Source organism: Nomascus leucogenys, chromosome 3, assembly GCF_006542625.1.
Source record: "Nomascus leucogenys isolate Asia chromosome 3, Asia_NLE_v1, whole genome shotgun sequence".
Taxonomy (NCBI): Eukaryota; Metazoa; Chordata; class Mammalia; order Primates; family Hylobatidae; genus Nomascus; species Nomascus leucogenys.
In genome coordinates, this window is record NC_044383.1 from 95,467,831 (window position 1) to 95,489,424 (window position 21,594).

Sequence of the window (21,594 nt, forward strand, 5' to 3'; positions counted from 1 at the left end):
GTAATTGCTGCTTTATAGGAGACCCTGAAACAGAGATCCCAGCTAAGGTGTAAGCAGATTCCTAATTCACAGAAATTGTGAAATAATAGTTGTGTGTTGTTTTAAACTACCAAGTTTGTAATGAGGCTATAAAAAACTAATTCAGTTGTTAAAAAAATAAAAGCTCCTCAACACCCCCTCCCTGACCCCAGAGGGAATGACTCTGAGGGTCTTTTTCCTTGGCTTGTGGCAGCCTCTGCAGTCACCACCTAAGCCTGGACCCTGCTCCTCCCTTTGACATGACTGACACTTTTACAGATTAGGTCCTCTCCAGTTCACTGCATAGTCTCTCTCTATTATCCAAGGGCTTCTGCACTTTCCCCAACATCTGAAATAAATAATACGATGTTTGAGCAAACTTCCTAGTTCCATGCTTCAGTGACCAGACCAGCTTGGAATCTAAGTGCATGTGTGGTTTCTAAGATAAATCATCCATCTTTATTATGTATCATTAATTGTACTGTGGTTTGCAGCTTCTATTTACTATTTACCAACTAGTATGAAAATAGTTCACTATTTTAACAAATACTGCTGTGCCAATGCATACTGGCTGAATATCAGTCCTAGTTTATGCTGTAAGTTTAATTTGCTTGGTAAGAATCTACTTTCTTTCAATAAGTTTTCAATATAGTATAAGTGTATGAGTTTGAATGTCAAGCATAGTAACATTCTAGGGAAACTTCAATTCTTTAATGTAACTTTTACAACTTCTTTTGGCCATCTCAGTCTTTAAATTATGAGGGTATTACTTTATGGAAACTTGTTTTATTGGAATTGTTTTATTTATAATGCCCATCAATGTAGTGAGGAGCTTTGATACAAGTTATAGTTACATGTTCATACAGGCACTGACAGATGGCGCAAGGAAGATAAAAGGGGGCCACAAAAAGGAAACAAAAATGAGGCCAAAACTTAGTCTGCAGGAAACAACAACAGAGCATTAATTACTTCCAGCCAGTCATCCGAGATTTGGTTTAGGCATGTTGGGGATAGAGGCAGTGTATACTTGTGTGAACGACAAACTGAGAATAAAAGTTAATTATTACAGTAAAATTTATTTGCTCTATTAAGCTGTCTTTATTATCCCAACCCATCCTGATCTTTCCTTGCTCTGAATTACAGTCCCAAGAAGCATAATTACATTATGCTTCGTTTAATGACACAAATATATTCTGAGAAATGTGTTGTTATGTGATCTAATCTTTGTGCAAAAATCACCGTGTGTGTTTACACAAACCTAGAGGGTAAACTCTACTACACACCTAGGCTTTATGGTAGAGCCTATTGCTCCTAGGCTGCGAACTTCTATAGCATGTTGCTGGACTGAATACTGTAGGCAGTTCTAACACAATAAGTATTTTTGTATCTAAACATATCTAAACATAGAAAAAGTACAGTAAAAATATATTATAATCTTATAGGACCACTATTGTATATGCAGTCTGTTGACTGAAATGTCATTATGTGACACATGACTGTACTGTATCACTCTACATTTCACATACTTTTTCCCCATTGATTTTGTTTTCCAATACAAAAATAATACATGCTCACTGTAAAAAGCAAAAACAAAAAAACCAAAAAACTATAGGAAAACAGACTAGTGATTAAGAACAGAGACTTAGAAATCAGACATGCCTTCTCCTGACTCCAGTATTCACTATTCAAGTTCATCTTTCTGGGTCTGTTTCCTCATCTATAAAATCTAAAACTCACCTCCCAGAATTGTTGTAGGTATAAAATTGGAGATTGCAGGGAAATGAGACTTCAGAGAAAGTGCACAGATAGTTGTGTAAACTCATCCAGAATATGAATGTAAACCCCAAATATAAAAAGACAATAGTATGGCATGAACTGAGTTTTGCAGATCTGGTGTGACCCACATGATCAGACAGTGTCACCAGCAGCTGCACCTCACCTTTGGGAACCCTGGGGTCCAAGGAAAGAGCACTAAGGTGGCTGCAAGTACTTCTTCTCAATGAGAATGCCTAGGAGGCTCCCGTTTCCTTGACTAAATAAATCAGAAACTTAATCTTACATTATAGTGAGTAGGTTCATATATATTTGTGTACTTCTTTTGTTTGGGAAAGATCTCTTCCTCAAAACCTGTAACCCATGGAAACACTGCAAATGTTATATGTAAAATGCTTACCACAATGCCATATGGTAAACACTCAATAAATTTAAGTGATTTTAATTTTTTTAAATTCATTAAGCAAGTCATATCAAAAATTAATTACTAATGATTACCATTATTCAAAGAAAAATTTAAATCACCAATAACTCTTATTTCTAAAAGAGAACTATGGTTAATACTTTGGTGCACGAGAGTTTCCTGACTTTTCCCTCTTCTCTATAAAAATAAATATTTTACATACTATTTTAAAGCTGTCTTTTCTATTCAAATTTGTATATTTATTTCTTTTCCTATACATGCATTTTAAAACAATTTTCAATAATTATAATAAGTTCGTGACCAGCCTAGGCAACATAATGAGACCCTGTCTCTACAAAAAACTTAAAAATTGGTTGGGTGCAGTGGTGTGCATCTGTAGTCCCAGCTACTTAAGAGGCTGAGGTGGGAGGATCGCTTGAACCCAAGAGATTGAAGGTGCAGTGAGCTATAGTCACACCGCTGTGCTCCAGCCTGGGTGATGGAGTAAGACACTGTCTCAAAATAAAATAAAATATAAATATAAATAATAATCCTTTTATCTATAATCCCTGCTGTTTGATATTTAATTACCCACTTGTATATAAAAGCATATAGATAATACATTTATATCATAAATATATTAACATGTACACACTTTTAAGGTTTGGACTAATATTCAAACTGCCCTCTAGAAAGTCTGGCTGTATGATACACTGTCCCACCAACAGCTGCACTGTTGTCAACACACTAACATAAAATTTCACATTTTTAGCCAGTCTTAATTTGTTCTTCGATTTTCACTACAAAATTCATAAGGGCAGTAGTTGTTTTCTTTTGTTTTTACATCCCCCACAATGCCAAAACAGTGTCACACATAAAGAAATATTTTAAATGAATTCTAACCTTATCTTTAAAAAGCATATTTATTTCAGCCTTAGTTGGAGAGGGAGTTCTGCTATAGAGGTGCTGTGGGATTCAGGGAAAAAAAATAACAACCCTTTAATTCTGTATTTTAACAAGAGAAAAGAACTAATCATAATTTAGTCTCATTCTGACCAATTAAAATGAGTATATTGTATGAAATAAAAGAATATTTATCTCAAGGTTTGAATCTTCATATATTACTATACATCTACTTCCAAATTCAAAGAGGGAGACATCAAAGACCATTGTAGACTGGAATTGGATACTTCTTTATCTGAATAATTACCACTAAGAGAATAAAAATAAACACACTTCTGATAAATTCTCATTGCCTGGTGGAAAGGCCAAATGCAATTCTAGCCTGGGGTCAAATTTTTGCTTATAAAGTTATTTTTCTGTGTCAAACTGAAAAAAAAAAAAAAAAAGAAACAAAAGGGATTGTCTGATATTCATACTCTAATATTCAATACAGGCCCAATCATGCAAGATATGTTTAAATCTTTAACACCTAAGGAAGATGAACTAAGCTTTAATGTAGTATTTAAGAAAAAAGCAGTTGTCACTAATGAGGTATAATAGACTTTCCATCTTCCTTGACAAGGTCAGTTGCCAAAATCATTTTGTTTCATCATGCTATAACAGATTTTTAGTGCACATATCAAAACTCTGACCTAACAAATGGTATGCAAAAGGATAAAAATGGCATTTACTCTTATAAATTTGCAAATATTTTGTGCTTAATGGCACTGTTATAATAGGATTTACAATTAGAAAATCTCAATGAGGTATTTTAAAATCTAATCTAAAACACATAAGCAACAAAGTTAAAAATGCCTCAACAATTATGTTGGTTCGGGTAGCCAGTTCAAATTGAGTAATTTCTGAACATTATATAACTTAGGTGAGTTTGCTTTTTAAGAAATCAAGATTAAAATGTTACAATTTAAGTAAATAAATGCTGAATTATGAAAGGGATGCAAAAAAGTACTTTTCTACATTGTTTAAACACAATCCTTTATGATTCTAATGATAATTTTCCATAATAACTGAATAAAAGAATAAGTTGAATCTGAAGTATGCATGGGCATACAAATGGGAGAATGATTTCTGTATGAGCTCAATGTAATTATACAACCTAGGCTTGATTTCTAAAGACAATTGAGTCCCCTTTTCTTTTTAGCTATAAACAACTTGCTGTATGACATGTAATGCAAAACGGTATTTTGGGAGATTTCAAACATTTATAATCCACAGGAAAAATACTCAACACTCCTACACTATTTTTTCAAGCCCACAATAGTGCAGTCTTTCAGCTATAAAGTCAGAAGCCAGTTATAAAACCAGTACTTTTCCACTAGAGTTACTTGTGGGGCGGGGAAGGGGACGTTCAGCACTGCAAACGTTAGGGTCTAAAATAAGATCATTGCAAGGAGTTACTACAACACTTGCACTGCCAGCACTGTCATGGCAACAATGAACTAGCTAGGAGAATGCTCTTTTAACTTTCAAAGCTAATCTTGAGTCTATTGCTCATGGAAATATACCAAATTTTCTTTTAGGCAGTGCATTAAAGAAATCATCTTACTAGGAATCTCTTAATATAAAAATAAGCCTTTTATACACCATATTTCCAGGATCACAGTCCACAGACTCCTTGCGATCAGGCAACTTTTATAATGACAACACAATGAAAATTATACACCACAGTGAAACGTGAAGATTCAGTAGGGTTCAAATGCAATTTCAACATGGGTCAAGGTTTAAATAAGAATTTGATATGCAACTTAATAACATCTGAGAATGTGGTTTCCCCTAGAAAACTTTTAAGTTTTACCTTGAAGGAAAATAATTTGGGAAAGAAAGTAATATATTTTCACTGTTAGGAATCTTAACGTTAAATTTTTATTCAGATAATGAGGTACAATGTTGGAAAGCACAGACTCTTGAGTCTCACAGCCTGGGTTTTAAACCTGACTCCTCCTGTTACAGATTGAGCATCCCTAATCCAAAAATCCCAAATCCCAAATGCTCCAAAGTCTGAAACATTTTGAGAACTGACACGACACCCCAAGTAGAAAAATTCCACACACAAGTACTTAATACAGACTATTTCATGCACAAAATTATTCAAAGTATTGCATAAAAATTACCTTCAGATTATGTGATAAGGTATATATAAAACAGACCTATTTTGTGTTTAGATTTGGGTTATGTCCTGAAGATATCTCATTATACATATGCAAATATTCCAAAATCCAAAAAAAAAAAAAAATCTGAAATCTGAAACACTTCTGGTCCCAAGCATTTTGTTTTGAAACAGGGCCTCCCTCTGTTGCCTAGACTGGAGTGCAGTGGTGCAATCTTGACTTACTGCAGCCTTGACCTCCTGGGCTCAAGCAATCCTCCTACTTTAGCCTCCCAAGTAGCTGGGACCACAGGCATGCACCACCATGCCCAGCTAATGTTTGTATTTTTTGTACAGATGAGGTCTCACTATATTGCCCAAGCAGGTGTTGAACTCTGGGCTCAAGCAATCCAACAAAACCCTGGGATCACAGGTGTGAGCCATGGTGCCCAGCCTGGTCTTAAGCATTTTGGATAAGACATATTCAACTTGCATCAGCTATGATAACCTGGGCAAGTTTTTAACCCATCTGGGCCTTGTTTTTTCTTGACAGATAAAATGGGAATAAAAATATCTACCCATACAATGTTGGGAAGGTTGAATGAATTATTACATGAAAAGGGCTAAGGGTTAGGTGTGGCATACAGAATGCCTTTTCTTCTTATTTTCAAAAGCATACAGACTGCTAATGGCTCTTTAACACAACTTGATTCCAATCCCATGGCACATTTTAAAGCAGACAGGAAAGTCTGGCGCCACCTCTGCCCCTCCCCTCCTATCCACCCCAAGTCACAGAAGACAAAAGAGCAGGCATGGGAGCTCAGCAGGAGCCCCAAAGACACCTGCCACATACTACCAAGCAAATTCAACCTTGCTTAGTTCCTTTCTTCTAAATTATATCAGGCTGTCTAATACAGAAAGCACCGTTTTGAAGACTTTCTGCTTAATATGTCAAGCTCCCATTGGGGGAAGCACAGTAGAAACACTGATAGGGCAGCTCTAATGTCCTCATTAGACTGTCAAGGAAAGAAACTTCTGTAGGAGATAACTTGCTTGGAGTACTAGACATGAATCAACCAGGAGCAGAGTATTTGGTTGCCTACTGGCAATACCGGCATACAAACAATCACTTGCTTTCCTCTATTATGTGCCCCTGAAGACATGTTGAAAGTTAAATGTTTTTAAGTGAAATAAGAGACTAACACAGTGTAAGGGAAATCCAGTTCCCAGAGAGCTAAAACAATATTTATAAAATCCTTATAGTTCCTAGAGGCACTATTTCCCCTAGGACCAATGAACCTTCAAAGTAGCTTAAAACTTTCTCAGTTGCCTGGAGACTTGGGGGCTCTAAGGGCATATAGTGCTAGAGGGCTCAACTTCCTATCTCTTCCCCTAGAGGAAGGAGGCAGAATAGAATACTAAGTACTTACATTCACTGAGTGCTTACTGGGTCCCAGTAAGCATTGCTCATAACTCTGTAAGGGAACTGAGGCTTAAGGAGGTTATGTAACTTGCCCAGTCACACAGTTCGGTAGAGCAGGACTTAAACCTGGTCTAACTTCACAGCCCATGGTCTTGACCATTATCCTCCAATACTGTCCAGGTACTGAAGCACAAACTTTGGCCGTGGGCCTCTCCATGTGCACTTGATCACCTGGATGATCCATGCAGCTGCCTCTCTGCAACCTCTCCCTGCTGGTGCCATGCGGGCATACCAGAATGATGCCAGACTCCGATGAAGGGCTGGTTGCTCCAGATCTGCTGTCACTTTGGGCAACTACTAACACTTACACTGGGGCAGTGGAAACCTAAGACACGATATATTAAAATGGAATTTAATGTACAAAAGGCAATTAGGGATTTTCAATACATGTGGATAAAGTGCGGGATGTATGAAAGTCAATCACATAAAAATCAAGCCTATCCATTTATAAACTAATGGCAGTTTCAAGTTTGACTCATTAGATGGAAGACTTAGATCAAATGCATCATTATCATCACCATCACAATCATCATCAATATTTGTTGTGCACTTACTATGTGTTAGGCTTACTTCTACATGCTTTACACGTTCAAATAATTCTCTAACCCACTGTATGAAGTATTATTATTCTCATTTTACAGATAAGTAAACAAAGGTTCAAAGAGTTTATTCATAGTTAAATTTGTACAGTATACTAAAGTTTACAAAATGGTTTACCAATGTCATCTCTTGATTTTTAGAACCATAGCACAAGGGAGATAATAAAATGTCAATTACTAGATGAGGAAACTGAGACTGTAGAGGTTAATTTATTCATGAGCACATGGCCGGTAAGAAAATTCAACATGATCTTTACACCATTCTGAAGTAAGATCTCTAGTCAAAGTGAGACTCTGGATACTTAGAATAGATGGTTAGGAAATAAAGTAAACCAGAAATAAAAAGCTTCTTTTGTTTTTTAAAGTATAACCTTTATTAAACTTAAGTGAAATATATAGCCTTTTCTTTCCCATGTCAAAAAATAGATAAGCATAGGGTTTGGCAGATAGCAGATACACACACATACACAAATCTAATGAATGAAATGAGAAGAAATGATTCATTAGGTTCAATGGTAAAATTTACATTGTCTCAATAAAATTTCAGTTTTTCATACTCAGAATGACTGTCATCAACAAAGGTCATATGTTATAATTTAAGTCAGTCAATGTATACCTTAACCTGTTCAATGAGAAAGTAGATCATCTTAATATGAGGTATAATCACTATCAATGACTTTGAGAGATCTTACACTGTAAGAAAACCTGTCTCCCTAACATCTAAATTACTTTTTACTTTTGAAAGGCTTCTCTTAAATATGTCCTTCGGTACCATTGAACATATCACTCTACCACTATTTTGCAAGGCTCAGTTTTTATCACATGATTGGAAGAATTACTTGCTGTGTTTAGGCTATGAATAGCATTTGAAAAATTACTCAGTTATAATTATAGACAGCTAACACCTGCCAACTAGCTAGAAAATGAAATCATGTAAAATTTAAAGACAAGTGTGCAGTGCTTGTCAAACACAGAGGTATCAAAACAGTAAATGCTCACTTTTAGAAAGGTAAACTAAGATTCTAATTAGACTTTACTGAATATTACAATAAAAGTAATAAACTATCCTCGCCATATGGTTAATTTTTCAAGGCATATATATTTGTCAGCTTGCCAATTTAAACAACTTTTAAGTTAAAATACTAAATACTATTCACTAAATGAATATGTATATTCAATAAATGATTAAATATACATATTAAAGTTTATTTGGGTAATATAAACCACAAAGCTCATGTCATAATTTTTTTTCCCTTTAGTATTGTTTAAAAGCTTAGGAATTAGGCCAGGCACAGTGGCTCACGCCTGTAATCCCAGCACTTTGCGAGGCCGAGGCAGGCGGTTCACTTGAGGTCAGGGGTTGGAAACCAGCCTGGCCAACATGGTGAAACCCCACCTCTACTACAAATATAGCTGGGTGTCGTGGTGGGCGCCTGTATTCCCAGCCACTTGGGAGGTTGAGGCAGGAGAATCGTTTGAACCCTGAGGGGGAGGCTGCAGTGAGCTGAAATTACGCCATTGCACTCCAGCCTGGGCAACAAGAGCGAAAGTCTGTCTCAAAACCAAAACAAAACAAAAGAAAATAAAACAAACAAACAAAAAATAAATAAAAGCTTAGGAATTGTCCTAAGATGATTTTATAATAAATAAAAGAATTTATAATTCTAAGAAGACCTCTAACTTTTAAAATTAAAAATAAGGTAATATTTATGTAAAATATAAAGCTAAAAGTATCTAGTTTTTCCAAGGTAATTCCCTATTTCATTACAATCTATCAGATTTCTTCATATAAAAGACATTAGAACATAAGAAGACAGATAATTATCATGTTGCCAAATTTAACATGAATTTTTTTGTTACGAACTAAAGGTTGTTTTTAATCTATTTATTTGAAAATTGTGCCACAAACTGTGAGTCTACTCGTAATAGATTTTAATAATAAAATACCAACTGGGAAAATCTAATAAATGCTCCTAATAGTCATCCTACAGAAACTCTCAAAGTATCTCCAGTGAAAAAAGCACTTTTAAAAAAACAAGCATCTTTTTTTTTTTTTGAGACGGAGTCTCGCTCTGTCGCCCAGGCTGGAGTGCAGTGGCGCAATCTCGGCTCACTGCAAGCTCCGCCTCCCGAGTTCACGCCATTCTCCTGCCTCAGCCTCTCTGAGTTGCTGGGACTACAGGCGCCCGCCACCACGCCCGGCTAATTTTTTTGTATTTTTAGTAGAGACGGGGTTTCACCGTGGTCTCGATTTCCTGACCTCGTGATCCGCCCACCTCGGCCTCCCAAAGTGCTGGGATTACAAGCGTCTTTTAAAGTTTTTTTTTTCTTTTATATAGTTACTTTATGGTACATGTATCTTTACTGACACTGGCTTAACTTGGTGTAACAACCAACAGGAAAAAAAACAAGCATAAAAATAATGTTCCCATAGTGTGACTATCTAGCTAAGGTTTTCACACCTAAATTTCTAGTGTGTCAATGCCCCTAGAAATACAATCACTGGCCAGGCACGGTGGCTCATGCCTGTAATCCCAGCACTTCGGGAGGCCGAGGCAGGCAGATCACAAGGTGAGGAAATCGAGACCATCCTGGCTATCACGGTGAAATCCCATCTCTACTAAAAACACAAAAAATTAGCTGGGTGTGGTGGCAGGCGCCTGCAGTCCCAGCTACTTGGGAGGCTGAGGCAGGAGAATGGCGTGAACCCGGGAGGCGGAGCTTGCAGTGAGCTGAGATCGCGCCACTGCACTCCAGCCTAGGCGACAGTGAGACTCCATCACACACACACACACACACACACACACACACACACACACACACACACACAAAGAAATACATTCACCAAATATTCTGAAGAATCCTTGAAATCTGATTTCCTGAGTATATTATGCCAGCCTAATTAAAGTACTAAGTAATTTCTCTAAGGTCATTTCAAATCTTTCTCACTTAATGTAGTAAATGTGAGCTAGAAACAATGTGTCAAAGTAAACCCTATTTTCCACTGACTTCTATTCAAAAATTTAGATATTTTACCATGGTGTGAAAAAATAAACTGATTTGAGAAATTCTGACAAAGTAGAGATTAGAATTGGTGGCAAAGCTTGCTTGGTGCTGATGCACTTCCAGCAGCACTTTCATCCTTCTAAGCACTTTAAGCATGCTGCCCTCCCTGACCAGCATCAACTCTGTTCTTCCACAAATTCTAAGATTTTTCTCATGTCTATGGTTCCAGTCCATGCTAATTTGCTGCAACATAAACACTGCCTATTTTTAAATTAGAAAATTCTTCATGATTAATACATAACCCGAAGTAGTGCCCATTTTATTAAAATTTTAAGTGATTAAGAATCCTGTATTATGCCGGGTGCGGTGGCTCACACCTGCAATCCCAGCACTTTGGGAAGCCAAGGCAGGCAGATCACTTAAGGTCAGGAGTTCAAGACCAGCCTGGCCAACATGGTGAAACCCCATCTCTACTAAAAACTAGCTGGGTGTGGTGGTGCATACCTGTAATCCCAGCTACTCGGGAGGCTGAGGCAGGGAGAACTGCTTGAAACCGGGAGGTGGAGATTGCAGACAGCCAAGATCATGCCACTGCACTCCAGCCTGGGCAACAGAGTGAGACTCCATGTCAAAAAACAAAAAGAATCCTTTATTATACCCAAGATTCCACAGCTACTTTCTGTTAGACCAAAGTTTCAATAATCCTTAAGTTAGCAGTTTGAATTATTAATTACCTATTCAAATGGTAAAAAGATATTTTGCAAATTTCTAATGGCTTATCAAAAGAAAAATAAATATAACTCTAAACAAAGACAACAGCACACCTACTTTCTAATTCCTTTACTTCATGAATGGTCTGCACATACAGCACTTTAAGGACATAAAGTGTTGAAAATGAGAAAAAATTCTAATTAAGCCATTGTTTTAGAGGATCCTTTATGATGTCATGAACAACCCATGATCTTAAAGTAAAATTTACTATGCAAGTGTTTAACATCTTTGTACAAAATGCTATATCCCATTTGTAAACAAAATAACTATGTTAGAAAAATATTTTTTAAATGAATCAGTTTTTTTCATGTTAGAGGCCACTGGGGGCACTGCAACAGGAATAAAATAGATGAAATCAGGCCGGGCACAGTGGCTCATGTCCGTAATCCCAGCACTTTGGGAGGCCAAGGCGGGTGGATCACAAGGTCAGGAGTTCAAGACCAGCCTGGCCAACATGGTGAAACCCTGTCTCCTCTAAAAATAGAAAAATTAGCTGGGCGTGGTGGCGCCCACCTGTAATCCCAGCTACTCAGGAGGCTGAGGCAGGAGAATCGCTTGAACCCGGGAGGCAGAGGTTGCAGTGAGCCAAGATCACGCCACTGCACTACAACCTGGGCGACAGAGCGAGACAGTATCTCAAAATAAATAAATAAATAAATAAAAATAAATAAAATAAAATAGACGAAATCTGAAAACATAAAGAGTATTGTTAATTTTAATCTTTCTGAAGAGTCAAAACATAGGACAGGACGTATTTATATATTATAAAGAAGACACTGAGTATAGATAGTACAGATATGATTCCTCCTATAAGTCAGAAAGTTAAAAAAAATTGGCTCTGTCTTCAAACAATTTAGAAAAAAAAAAGTTAAAGATTTGCCTTCAATTTCTTCACATTCTTTATCCAAAGAAGGACAGAAAACCTGAGAATAAAGAATATTCTCTGAGCCTCAAAAGCAAGGAGGGAAAGTGGTCAAAGACAGGAATGAGCGGAGGCAATGAGAAGTAAGCCACAAGGCTTACTGAGGGAAAGGGACCGAGTTCGCAATGTATCAATAAAATAAGAAAGGCCAGAAAATAGTGGTGTGAAAGAGAGAAGCTTAGTGTAAATATTGAAAGAAGACTCTCATATTTGCTGTGATATCTAAGAGTCAGCAGTGAATGTTTGACATGCACTACCTTAGACTTTTGGCTCTCACTAAATGGCAGTTAAAAAAAAATCAAAACAAAACAATCATTTAAAAAGACCAAATATGCTTCTAGAATGTCTCCAATCTGTTATATTTTATAGCCCCACTATAAATGAATTAAGTATGCTTCTAATCTAATCAGATCCAAATTATAAATAGACCAAGTGATATATTATCTAGTTAGATACACATGCAGTTTTAATGGAAGCCTCTAATTAGGCCTGACTGCCTTCTGTCCTGCTTCTCCTCATGGAGAAGTTTTCTGTTCAAGTGATGGGGTGGGGCGGAGGGGGGCGGTCTCCTGGTCCTTAGGGGCTGAATGCTGGTTAGTCCAAACCAAAAATAGAAATGCCCAATTTCCTCATCAATGACTGGCTTAGAAAAGGGCATGTGACCCAATCCCAGTCAATAGAAACTGAGAGGAAGTCTGCTAGAGGGTTTCTGGGAAAGCTTTTCTTCCCTGAGAGAGAGACATGTGGGAAGAAACTCTTTTCTTCTTAGCTGCAGATAGTCATGTCTGCACATGGTGCCTGGAATAGCATGCTGTAGGAATGGAGACATCAATTTGCTATGCTGAGGAAGGAGAACAAAAAAAGAAAGCAGACAAGTAATGTAGTTGAGCCAATGAATCAATTAAGGTTGGAACTGCCAACCCCCAGACTTATTATGTGAAATAATAAATTTATTGTTAAATTTTCAATCTATTTATTACTCAATTGGATAGCAACTAGATACCGCAACTCCAACTGTAACTCTAACAGCTATAAATGTGCATCCTACCCAGCAACGAAAATTTCATTTCTCCTGGAGGTGGGGGGGTAATAATCACTTTACTAAATGAAAGCCTCCTCCACCCCACTTACCAAAAATAAATATTTTGTTGCTTATTCTAAATTTTCTATCTTAAGCCAATTTACTTTCAGACAATATTGATTGCTGGCAAACTTATGAAAATGACCAAATGACCATTCTTGGAAAAGTACTTGGCTATTCTGGATAGGCCTCAAAATCTTTGGTACATATGTGCTCTCATATTTTCCTCCCTAATCACATGTATCATCAAGACTATAGTTCACCAGTAGACCATATTAGTAAAGTGGGCCAGTATTAATACTCCCATTCCTTTGTTTAGAGAATCAAGAGTATCAAAAGGTATAATTCTTCTTTTTAAAGTTTCTTTAAAAACCCAGTATAAAGCCTTGGATGAGAATAGAAAACCTTCTTCAAAAGCAGGAAACAACTCTTACTGATCTTCAAGTCCCAAGTACAGTGCCTGCCTGGCCCAGAATATTTCTCAAAAATGTGAATACATTTAAACATGCTGATGTGGAATCAGTAAATTGAGAACTGGGGTATAAACAAAACATGCTATCTCCTAATGTGTCCATTTTTTTTTTTTTTTTAACAGATTTAGCTACTTGGAATTGAATTCATTCTACCACCTTGTCATCATTTCTCCCTTGCCAACTATAGCCCTCTGAGCTGACCTATAGCAATTAAGGGCTTTCAGGAGCAGCTGCAGAAATTGCATATGCACCACAGCTTTTGCTGCTTTACTAATGAATAACAGAAAGCATTATGGTGTGCTACATTTGAATTAATATTTGCTTTCTCACGTGAGGCTGACGCTAAAATGGTAGGCAGTGAAGCTGGAGACGTAAATGAAAGCCAGATAATGCTAGGTACTATGTGACATTAAGAAGTTTAAATTCAATTCTATTCTAAAGGGCTTTTGCCAGTAAAGTTACATAGATTTTCATTTTAGATAAATGGCTCTACAGCTATATGGAGGATAGATACAAAAGTGGAGGGTGAGTTTAATCTGGAGAAGGAGACACAGCAATGACAGAACTAGAACAGTGGTATCGGGGGCAGAAATTCATTTAGGAGCTATTTCTACTTGGATGTCTCATAGGCAACTTAAACTTAACACATCTAAAACAGCAGTCATTTTTCCCCTAAATTGACCCCCTGCCACTCTTTAGTCTCAGAAAACAATTGCACAATTCACCAAGTACCTCAAGCCAAAAACTTCAGAGCCATGCTTAATTTTGTTATTTTCCTTGTCTTCTAAATCCAACTAAATACTATATCCTGTGGTTTCTAACTCCTTGATATCTACCAGACCCATTTTAATTTTTCCCACTCCCTCTTGCCCTACCTCACATCCTAGTCCACTATCACTTTTGTCATAGGCTAGGAGGACAACCTCCTAATTGATGTCACACATCCACTTTTGACCATGGAAATCCATTCTCTAGAGTGATCCTTCTGACACACTATCAATCACTACTCTACCTTGCTCAAAATCCCCCAGTGGCTTCCACTATTTCTATGATAAAGTCCACAACCCTTAAATAGCCTATAAGCCCCTCTGGAATCTGGTTTCTGCCTAGTAATAGCAGGCATACCTAACATTAACTGAGCATTTATATGCTAGGCACTGTGCTATGCTTTGCAAACATCATTTATTTTATTCTCACAGCAACACTGTGAGGCAGGAACCATAATCATCATGCTCATTTTGCAGATGAGGAAACTGAATCAAGGAGAGATTATGTAACTTATTCAAAGTTGTAGAGCTAATAAAGTACAGTCCCACACTGTGTTAACATTTCAGCTGATGACGGACCCCCATATGCAACAGTGGCCTCATAAGATTACACACTTGACCCTTGAACAACAAGGGGGTTAGGGGGCCAACCCTCCACACAGTTGAAAATCTGTGTATAACTTTTGACTCCCTCCAAACTTAGCCAACAATAGCCTACTGTTGACTGGAAACCTTGTTGACTGGAAACCTTACTGATACTATAAACAGTCAATTAACACATATTTTGTATGTTATACATATTATATACTGTATTCTTACAATAAAATAAGCTAGAGAAAAGAAAATGTTATTAAGAAAATCATAATGAACAGATCATATATTTACCATTCATTAAGTGGATGTGGATAATCATAAAGATCTTCATTCTTATGGTCTTACTTTGAGTACACTGCGGAGAAGGATCAAGAGGAGGGGTTGGTCTTGTTATCTCAGGGGTGATAGAGGTGGAATAGGTGGAAGGAGAGGCAGAAGAGGCAGGCACACTCGTGTAACTTTTGTTTGCTTGTTTGTTTGAAACAGGGTTTTGCTCTGTCGCCAGAGGGCTGGACGGCAATGACACAATCTCAGCTCACTGCAACCTTGAACTCTTGGGCTCAAGCGATCCTCCTGCCTTAGCCTCCTGAGCAGCTGGTACTACAGGTGTGCTCCACTGCACCCAGCTAATTTCTTTTTCTTAACTTTCTGTAGAGATGGGTCTTGCTGTGTTGTCCAGGCTGGTCTCCAACTCCTGACCTCAAGAGATCTTTCCACCTCAGCCTTCCAAAGTGCTGGGATTACAGGTGTGAGCCACCCCACCCAACTTATTTATACTAACTTCTATTGAAAAAACAATCTTCTTATAAGTGGACTCATGCAGTTCAAACCTATGCTGTTCAAGGGTCAGTTGTAATTCTGTATTATTACTCTACCTTTTCTATATTTAGATACACAAATACGTACCATTGCATTACAATTGCCAAAGCGTATTCAGTACAGTGACATGCTGTACGGGTTTGTAGCCTAGAAACAACAGGCTATATACCACATAGCCTAGGTGTGTAGTATCTAGGTTTGTGTGATTTCACCCTATGATGTTCTCACAAATATGATACCACCTAACGATGCATTTCTCAGAGCGTATCACCGTCATTAAATGACACATGACAGTATCGGAGCCAGGTCTGCCAAACTCCAGAGTATGTCCTCTTAAGCTATTCACGCCACCCTCGAACTGTCTGCCCCAGCCATATTGCATTACTTTCAGCTCCTAGAACTCATCTGCTCTCCTTGTCATGAGGCCTTCATACATACCGTTCCCTATGTCTGGAATGTCCCCTCACAAATCTCACCTTTACATGGATAATATTTATTCATTTATCATGTCTCTGCTTAAATGTCATTGCCTCAAGCTTTCCCTTACTATCTAAAATTAAATTTTATATTTGTTTACTTCTTTATGGTCTGTTTCCCTTTGGTATGATGTCAAAATTGTTAACACTTGTCCTCAGTTCTCAGAATGACATTCAGCAGGAGTTCAATAAACATTTGTTGCATAACTGCAAGCATAAATGAATGATGCTGGGGTGGAAACTCCCTAAACTGAAAACTTCACCTATTCAGACTACTGATGAAAAACAGAAAGAAAGAAAGTATAAATTTGTTCATCCAATAGATATTTATTTAGTAGCTTCCAGGACCCAGCCAGTACTCTTAAGAACTCACAGCCTTCCTATGGGAGACAGACACATAAGCATGTGCTTATAACACAATATAAGTAAATTGCCTGTTATAATTGTACAATAGATGCAGAGATGGAAAAAAAGAGTATAAGTCTATAGGGAACGTTCCCAGGAAATTCTTGAGTCCTTTTGCAAGATGAAAGAGTCTTGAAATATATATCGCATAGTCTATGTATTTCACTTATGAAAGGGAGAGGAGCATCTACTATATATACCAGAGTACTTTACATCTCATTTAATTCCCACAAGAGTTCTGTGTTGTTATTCCCATTTTACAGATGTGGAAATCCAAGCTAAGAAAGGTCAAGGAATTTGCCCAAGGTTACAGGCAAGGACATTAATAAAGGAGTGGAATTTGAGCCCAACTCTGACTCCAGTACCCATTTATTTATCATTATATTGAAGTCCTTTGATACTATGCTCCCCAGAGCCTGCCTACTTTTATTTTCAATATAACTCTTAACACGATTGGTTATCTGGTTTCCCACTCTAATATAAATTAAGCAGCAAAATGAAAGATCAGGAAGAGACCAAAGTCAAGTATCCTGACGGCAAAGGAAAGAACCGAAAAACTATAAAAATTACACACAAAAATATAAAAACTAATGGATCATATAGTCAGTCCTCCACCCTTTGCTGCACAACAATATTTGATATGCATAATGATGACCCCATTACGGACAAAAATGGTTGTTATAGTCACTACAGTCTAGAAGATAGAGAAATAACTTTTTGTGTTTCAAAGGGTAAACTTCAGTTACCTAGCATATTAATTCCTCTCTGTTAACTCTGAATTGTAACAATTGTTTCCAAAGTGTTAGTGAGAAGAAATATCCCAAGATCTTAGAGTCTTCATTTTGTGGATATTATTTTTCTGTTGCTTTAAACTAAATTCATGCCAGTATATAAAAACTGTCAGTTTTAACTTACATAGTTACCCAAGTACATTTTAAATTTTAAAAACCTCTCATACAGGACTTTGGACAACACACGTGGATTGAGAAATGTAAAGATTGACAAGCATATATAAGGTGTTACTGAATATTCTCAACATCTAAAAACTTTAAAAAAAAAGTCTTCTAAGACACCTTGTAATAAAACAGGATAAATTATGAACAAAATGGAGGAAAAACTATAATATTTTTAACCTGCTGCACTCATATCTTAAATAGCTACACATGTGAAAAAGAAACAATTCAGGCAAACACAGAGAAAGCTGGTTGAGTAATTTGCCATAAAAGTGTTTCTATCAAATACCCCACCTGGGTCCACCTTTTCAACATGAAGATGTTAGCTTCTTTTAAGATAGGTTTTTATTATTTTATATAATTCTCTTCTTGAAAAAAGAGAGGTTGCATTTAGAGAACACATCCTGGTTTGTTTTGTTTTTAAAAATAAGAGAAAATTATTCCACCAATTATCTTGAACAGGCTGACTAGGAAACATTTAATATCCTTTATCATTTTAGAGGCTTTTAAATGTGAGCCTTTCCACTCAGAACACTGTGACAATGTGAAAAAACACACTGGCTACATTTCCCAACAACATGTAAAAAGAAATATAAGGAAAACCAAGTGTTTACTTGGAATTAACTGTAGTTTTCATATATTCTTCCAGGAGCAAAGCAGTTTCTGCCTAAAACTCTCTAGAAAAACACTACTTGTTTACTTACAGAACACTCTAAAGATGTAAACTCATAATCAAAGTTTAATAACAACCTAATAGAAACAAACACAACGTGAATAATGGCAAGTAAAATTTAACTGTACTAGGGAGATAGTTGTATTTAAAATGCTCTTCCTTACCTGGATGCTCTTCAGAATAAACTCACTTTTCTCTCTCACATCTTTGAAGGGACACCTCTTAGAAAGCATAAGCAGATGAGCAAGTAGCTTATTCAACCCATCCGAAGACTCGGTATTTGAAAGCCCGTCTGATGGACGATGAGGTGTTTCTTTCATCGAACGAAGATACTCGGTTTTCCTCAAAATGGTTTGCCTAATGTTTTCCAGTGCTGTCTCCCTAGTAGTTGAATCTCTACTGCAGAGTCCATCCCATCTCACTTCATTCTCTCCTTCAGCCATGACAATAGTTTTTCCTTTGCGGTCTTCAGTTACCTTTCCGCATGCCCCAAAAAATCACTTTGTATTTTTAAAATGAAAAATGTAAAAATAAAATCAGAGAAATCAAATCGTCATGAAAACACACATCTGGGTGACATTTGGAACCACTGGTGCCTTCAGCCGATCTACAAGCTAGATCACCCTCTCACCCTCTCCTTGTACACGAAAGGGCAGTCTTCTTTCTGGAAAAACAAAGTGGGAAAGTTGCAACCTTGCAGCGCTGGCTTTGGTGGGCGGAGAATTTCGGGGAAGCGTTCTCCTCCGTCTCGCAGGGTCAGTGGATATCCTCACGTTGTGGAGCTGTCAAATCCGTGCTCTGCCCCAAAAGGCTGGTAACACTTGAACACTCTCCAGCCATTCGGGGCTTTTTTGTCTGTGCAGCCACCGGTTTCTCTCCAGCGTTCCCACCCCGCCCCTCCTCCGACACCAGTCCCCGCCCTCCGCAGCTCCTCCCAGCGCCTCAGCAGCCGGCCGCACGCCGGCAGGCAAGGCTCGCCGAACCCTGGCCCACTGGCCGCAGCGGCCGCAGCGGCCGGAGGCTTGGGCGCTGTCGGAGGGCGGGCAGTCTCGGGCAGCCGCAGTCTCGGCGGGCGGCGGTGAAAAAAAGCGTCCCCAGCCCCGCCAATTCGAGACCCCCGGGAAGACGCTACTTCTCCGATCCCTGCGCCCTCGCCCACCACCGCCAAGCCAGAGGGCACAGGGCGGCCCTGACAATCCTCGAGCGCCAGGCTGGGCCGCGGAGCTGGCGGGGCGGCGGGATCCGAGGCGCAAAGCCCGCCCTTCGCCCAGCCCCATCGGTGGGGATCAGCCCAGAGGGCGGGAGCAGGGAGGGGAGACGGGGTCCTCACCCCCAGCCCCTCCCCTTTCTCCGCCCGGCACAAACCGGGAGCCGCCCCGGCCCCAGCGCCTTCTTCCCCGCCTAGGCAGACGCGACCCGCCGAGGCAAAGCCATAGGAAAAAGCCCCGCCCTCTGGCAGGCTACCTCCGGACCCGAAGTGCGCCGCGCGCGGCTGCCAGCCGCTCTCGGCTGCTACGCATGCGTGACTGCTAACTGGGCCAAGCGCCTCCTGAGGCGCTAAGGTTGCGCCCTGAGGCGGTTTCCGTTCCCGGACGTTTGGAGTCTGTCGTGGAGGAGGGGAAGGAAAAAGTAAGGCGTAGAAGTACACTGAGACTTCGTCACACATAAAACAAGCAGGACTAAGAAAGAGGGCGCGAAGGGACTCCTGGAAGAAATTGAGTCTACATTTAAGATCACCCTAAAATTAGTGACGGCCTCTTTATTACTCCAAACCCCAGATTTAAGTCGGTAGGACGTCTTCGCGTTGACTTGTGGGGAATGTAGTTTTGATGCCGGCGCGTTTTGTTTGCGACAGAAACTACAACCCCCAGGGGCCACTGCGACGTTGCCTGTGGGTGCCCGCGAACCAACGGTTAGCGGTGGCAGGGGCTGACGGAGAGCGTCTGCTTGGTAAGCACTGTAAGCTGGGTTGTCACCTTTCCTTGACAGGGTTTTTCCTTCCTCCATTTCCTCTGGGATTTTGGAGACAAAGCCATCTAGGGTGGCCTCCCTTAGTCCAAGGACTTTTTCCAGTGACTTTCGTGGGAAGGACTAGTCCAGCTGCCCAAGCGCGGGGTGTGGTGGGTGAGGCAAGGATTTGGGATCCTGATCCCAAGGGTCGCATGGAGCGGCCTAAGTAAGGCCAAGAAGGAAGGATGCTGTGGAAACTGGAGCTTCGCGCTGCCGCCTCTGCTTCCGCCCTTTTCTGTGGACACACGCGGGGTGAATTTGGGATCTCTGCGCATTTGCACCTTTGTTTGCCTTTGCTTAGGGATGTTCTGGGCTTTATTTGCTCAGTCAAATGAAATCCTAGGCAGGGCTTTGAAAGCAAGTTGTCAAATTCATCTCGTAAAAGAATCCCCAGTATTCCTAGATAGGAATTCTTGCAGGCTTTAAGGATACCGCATGCAAAAGAAAGCAAAACCATAAAAGTCTCCAAAACTTAGTCGACTTTTTCAAAAGATTAAGTCATTTGCTTAAAATTACAGTTTGCTTTTAAAAAGTTATTATTTGAGAAAAGTCGAGGTTTGAACCGCCATCAGTGGACTGATAATCGGTGTAGATTTTAATTCTTTACATTGCAGAATTGCATTGCACTAAATTATAAAAATTTCATCTTGCTAGTCACTGAGCATACAACAATAAAAAAGTCTTACTAGTTAGAGGAACTAGTTGTTAGACATACAGTTACAATAATATATGATATCACTGAGATGTCTAGAAGGAGATGACTTAGTCCAATCTTGAAAAGTCAGGGAAATCTTCATCCCAGGGGAAATGAAGACCAAAAGAACAGCATATGCTAAGGCCCAGAGTGAAGGGTACTTTCAGGAAACGTCAGTAAGCCACATCATGCATACTTGGCGGTGTGGGGTGGGAAGGGAAGGGTGCTTTTTGTGTATTGATGTACTTTGAAGCTACAAAGAGACAGGTATTGTGAATTCTTTACATCTTTTCTGTAAGTGAGCTATTTTTGAATAGATGCATAGTTCTGATGAATTGGTCTAATTTCTTTTTTTTTTTTTGAATTTTTTTTTTTTGAATTGGTCTAATTTCAAAAGCCTTGTTACATTCTAACACTTCTCGTTTGAATCTGAATTTTAAAAAGGGAATAACTTATGAGTGTGATTGAAAAAGCAAAACAAAAACCATTCCATTTTCATCTCCTTTTTGGGATCTTCATCCTCTATCCAGCCCACAAAGGGTCGGGTAGTTTCTTAAGGCTGGGTGCCTTTTTATGCTGTAGTTAAATTTGATCTCATGTATACCCATGGCTTCACCAACACCTA

General features: G+C 38.9%; 2 protein-coding genes across 4 annotated transcripts in view; one reads left to right on the forward strand and one right to left on the reverse strand.

The window, feature by feature from the left end:
- SESN1 (sestrin 1) overlaps positions 1–18,944 on the reverse strand; it is a 105,763-nt gene extending 86,819 nt beyond the window's left edge. The window contains exon 1 of the mRNA XM_003255543.3: positions 18,430–18,944. Coding sequence (XP_003255591.1) covers positions 18,430–18,708 — 279 coding nt within the window. The 5' untranslated portion in view covers positions 18,709–18,944. The remainder of the gene's footprint in view (positions 1–18,429) is intronic.
- A 324-nt stretch (positions 18,945–19,268) lies between these two features.
- The window catches only part of CEP57L1 (centrosomal protein 57 like 1), a 73,355-nt gene continuing 71,029 nt past the window's right edge, over positions 19,269–21,594 (forward strand). For 2 of the 3 annotated variants that reach the window (XM_012506097.2, XM_003255547.4), the window contains exon 1: positions 19,269–20,215. The gene's annotated coding sequence lies outside the window, so the exon portion shown is untranslated. The remainder of the gene's footprint in view (positions 20,216–21,594) is intronic. The other variant, XM_030809540.1, reaches the window with a different exon arrangement.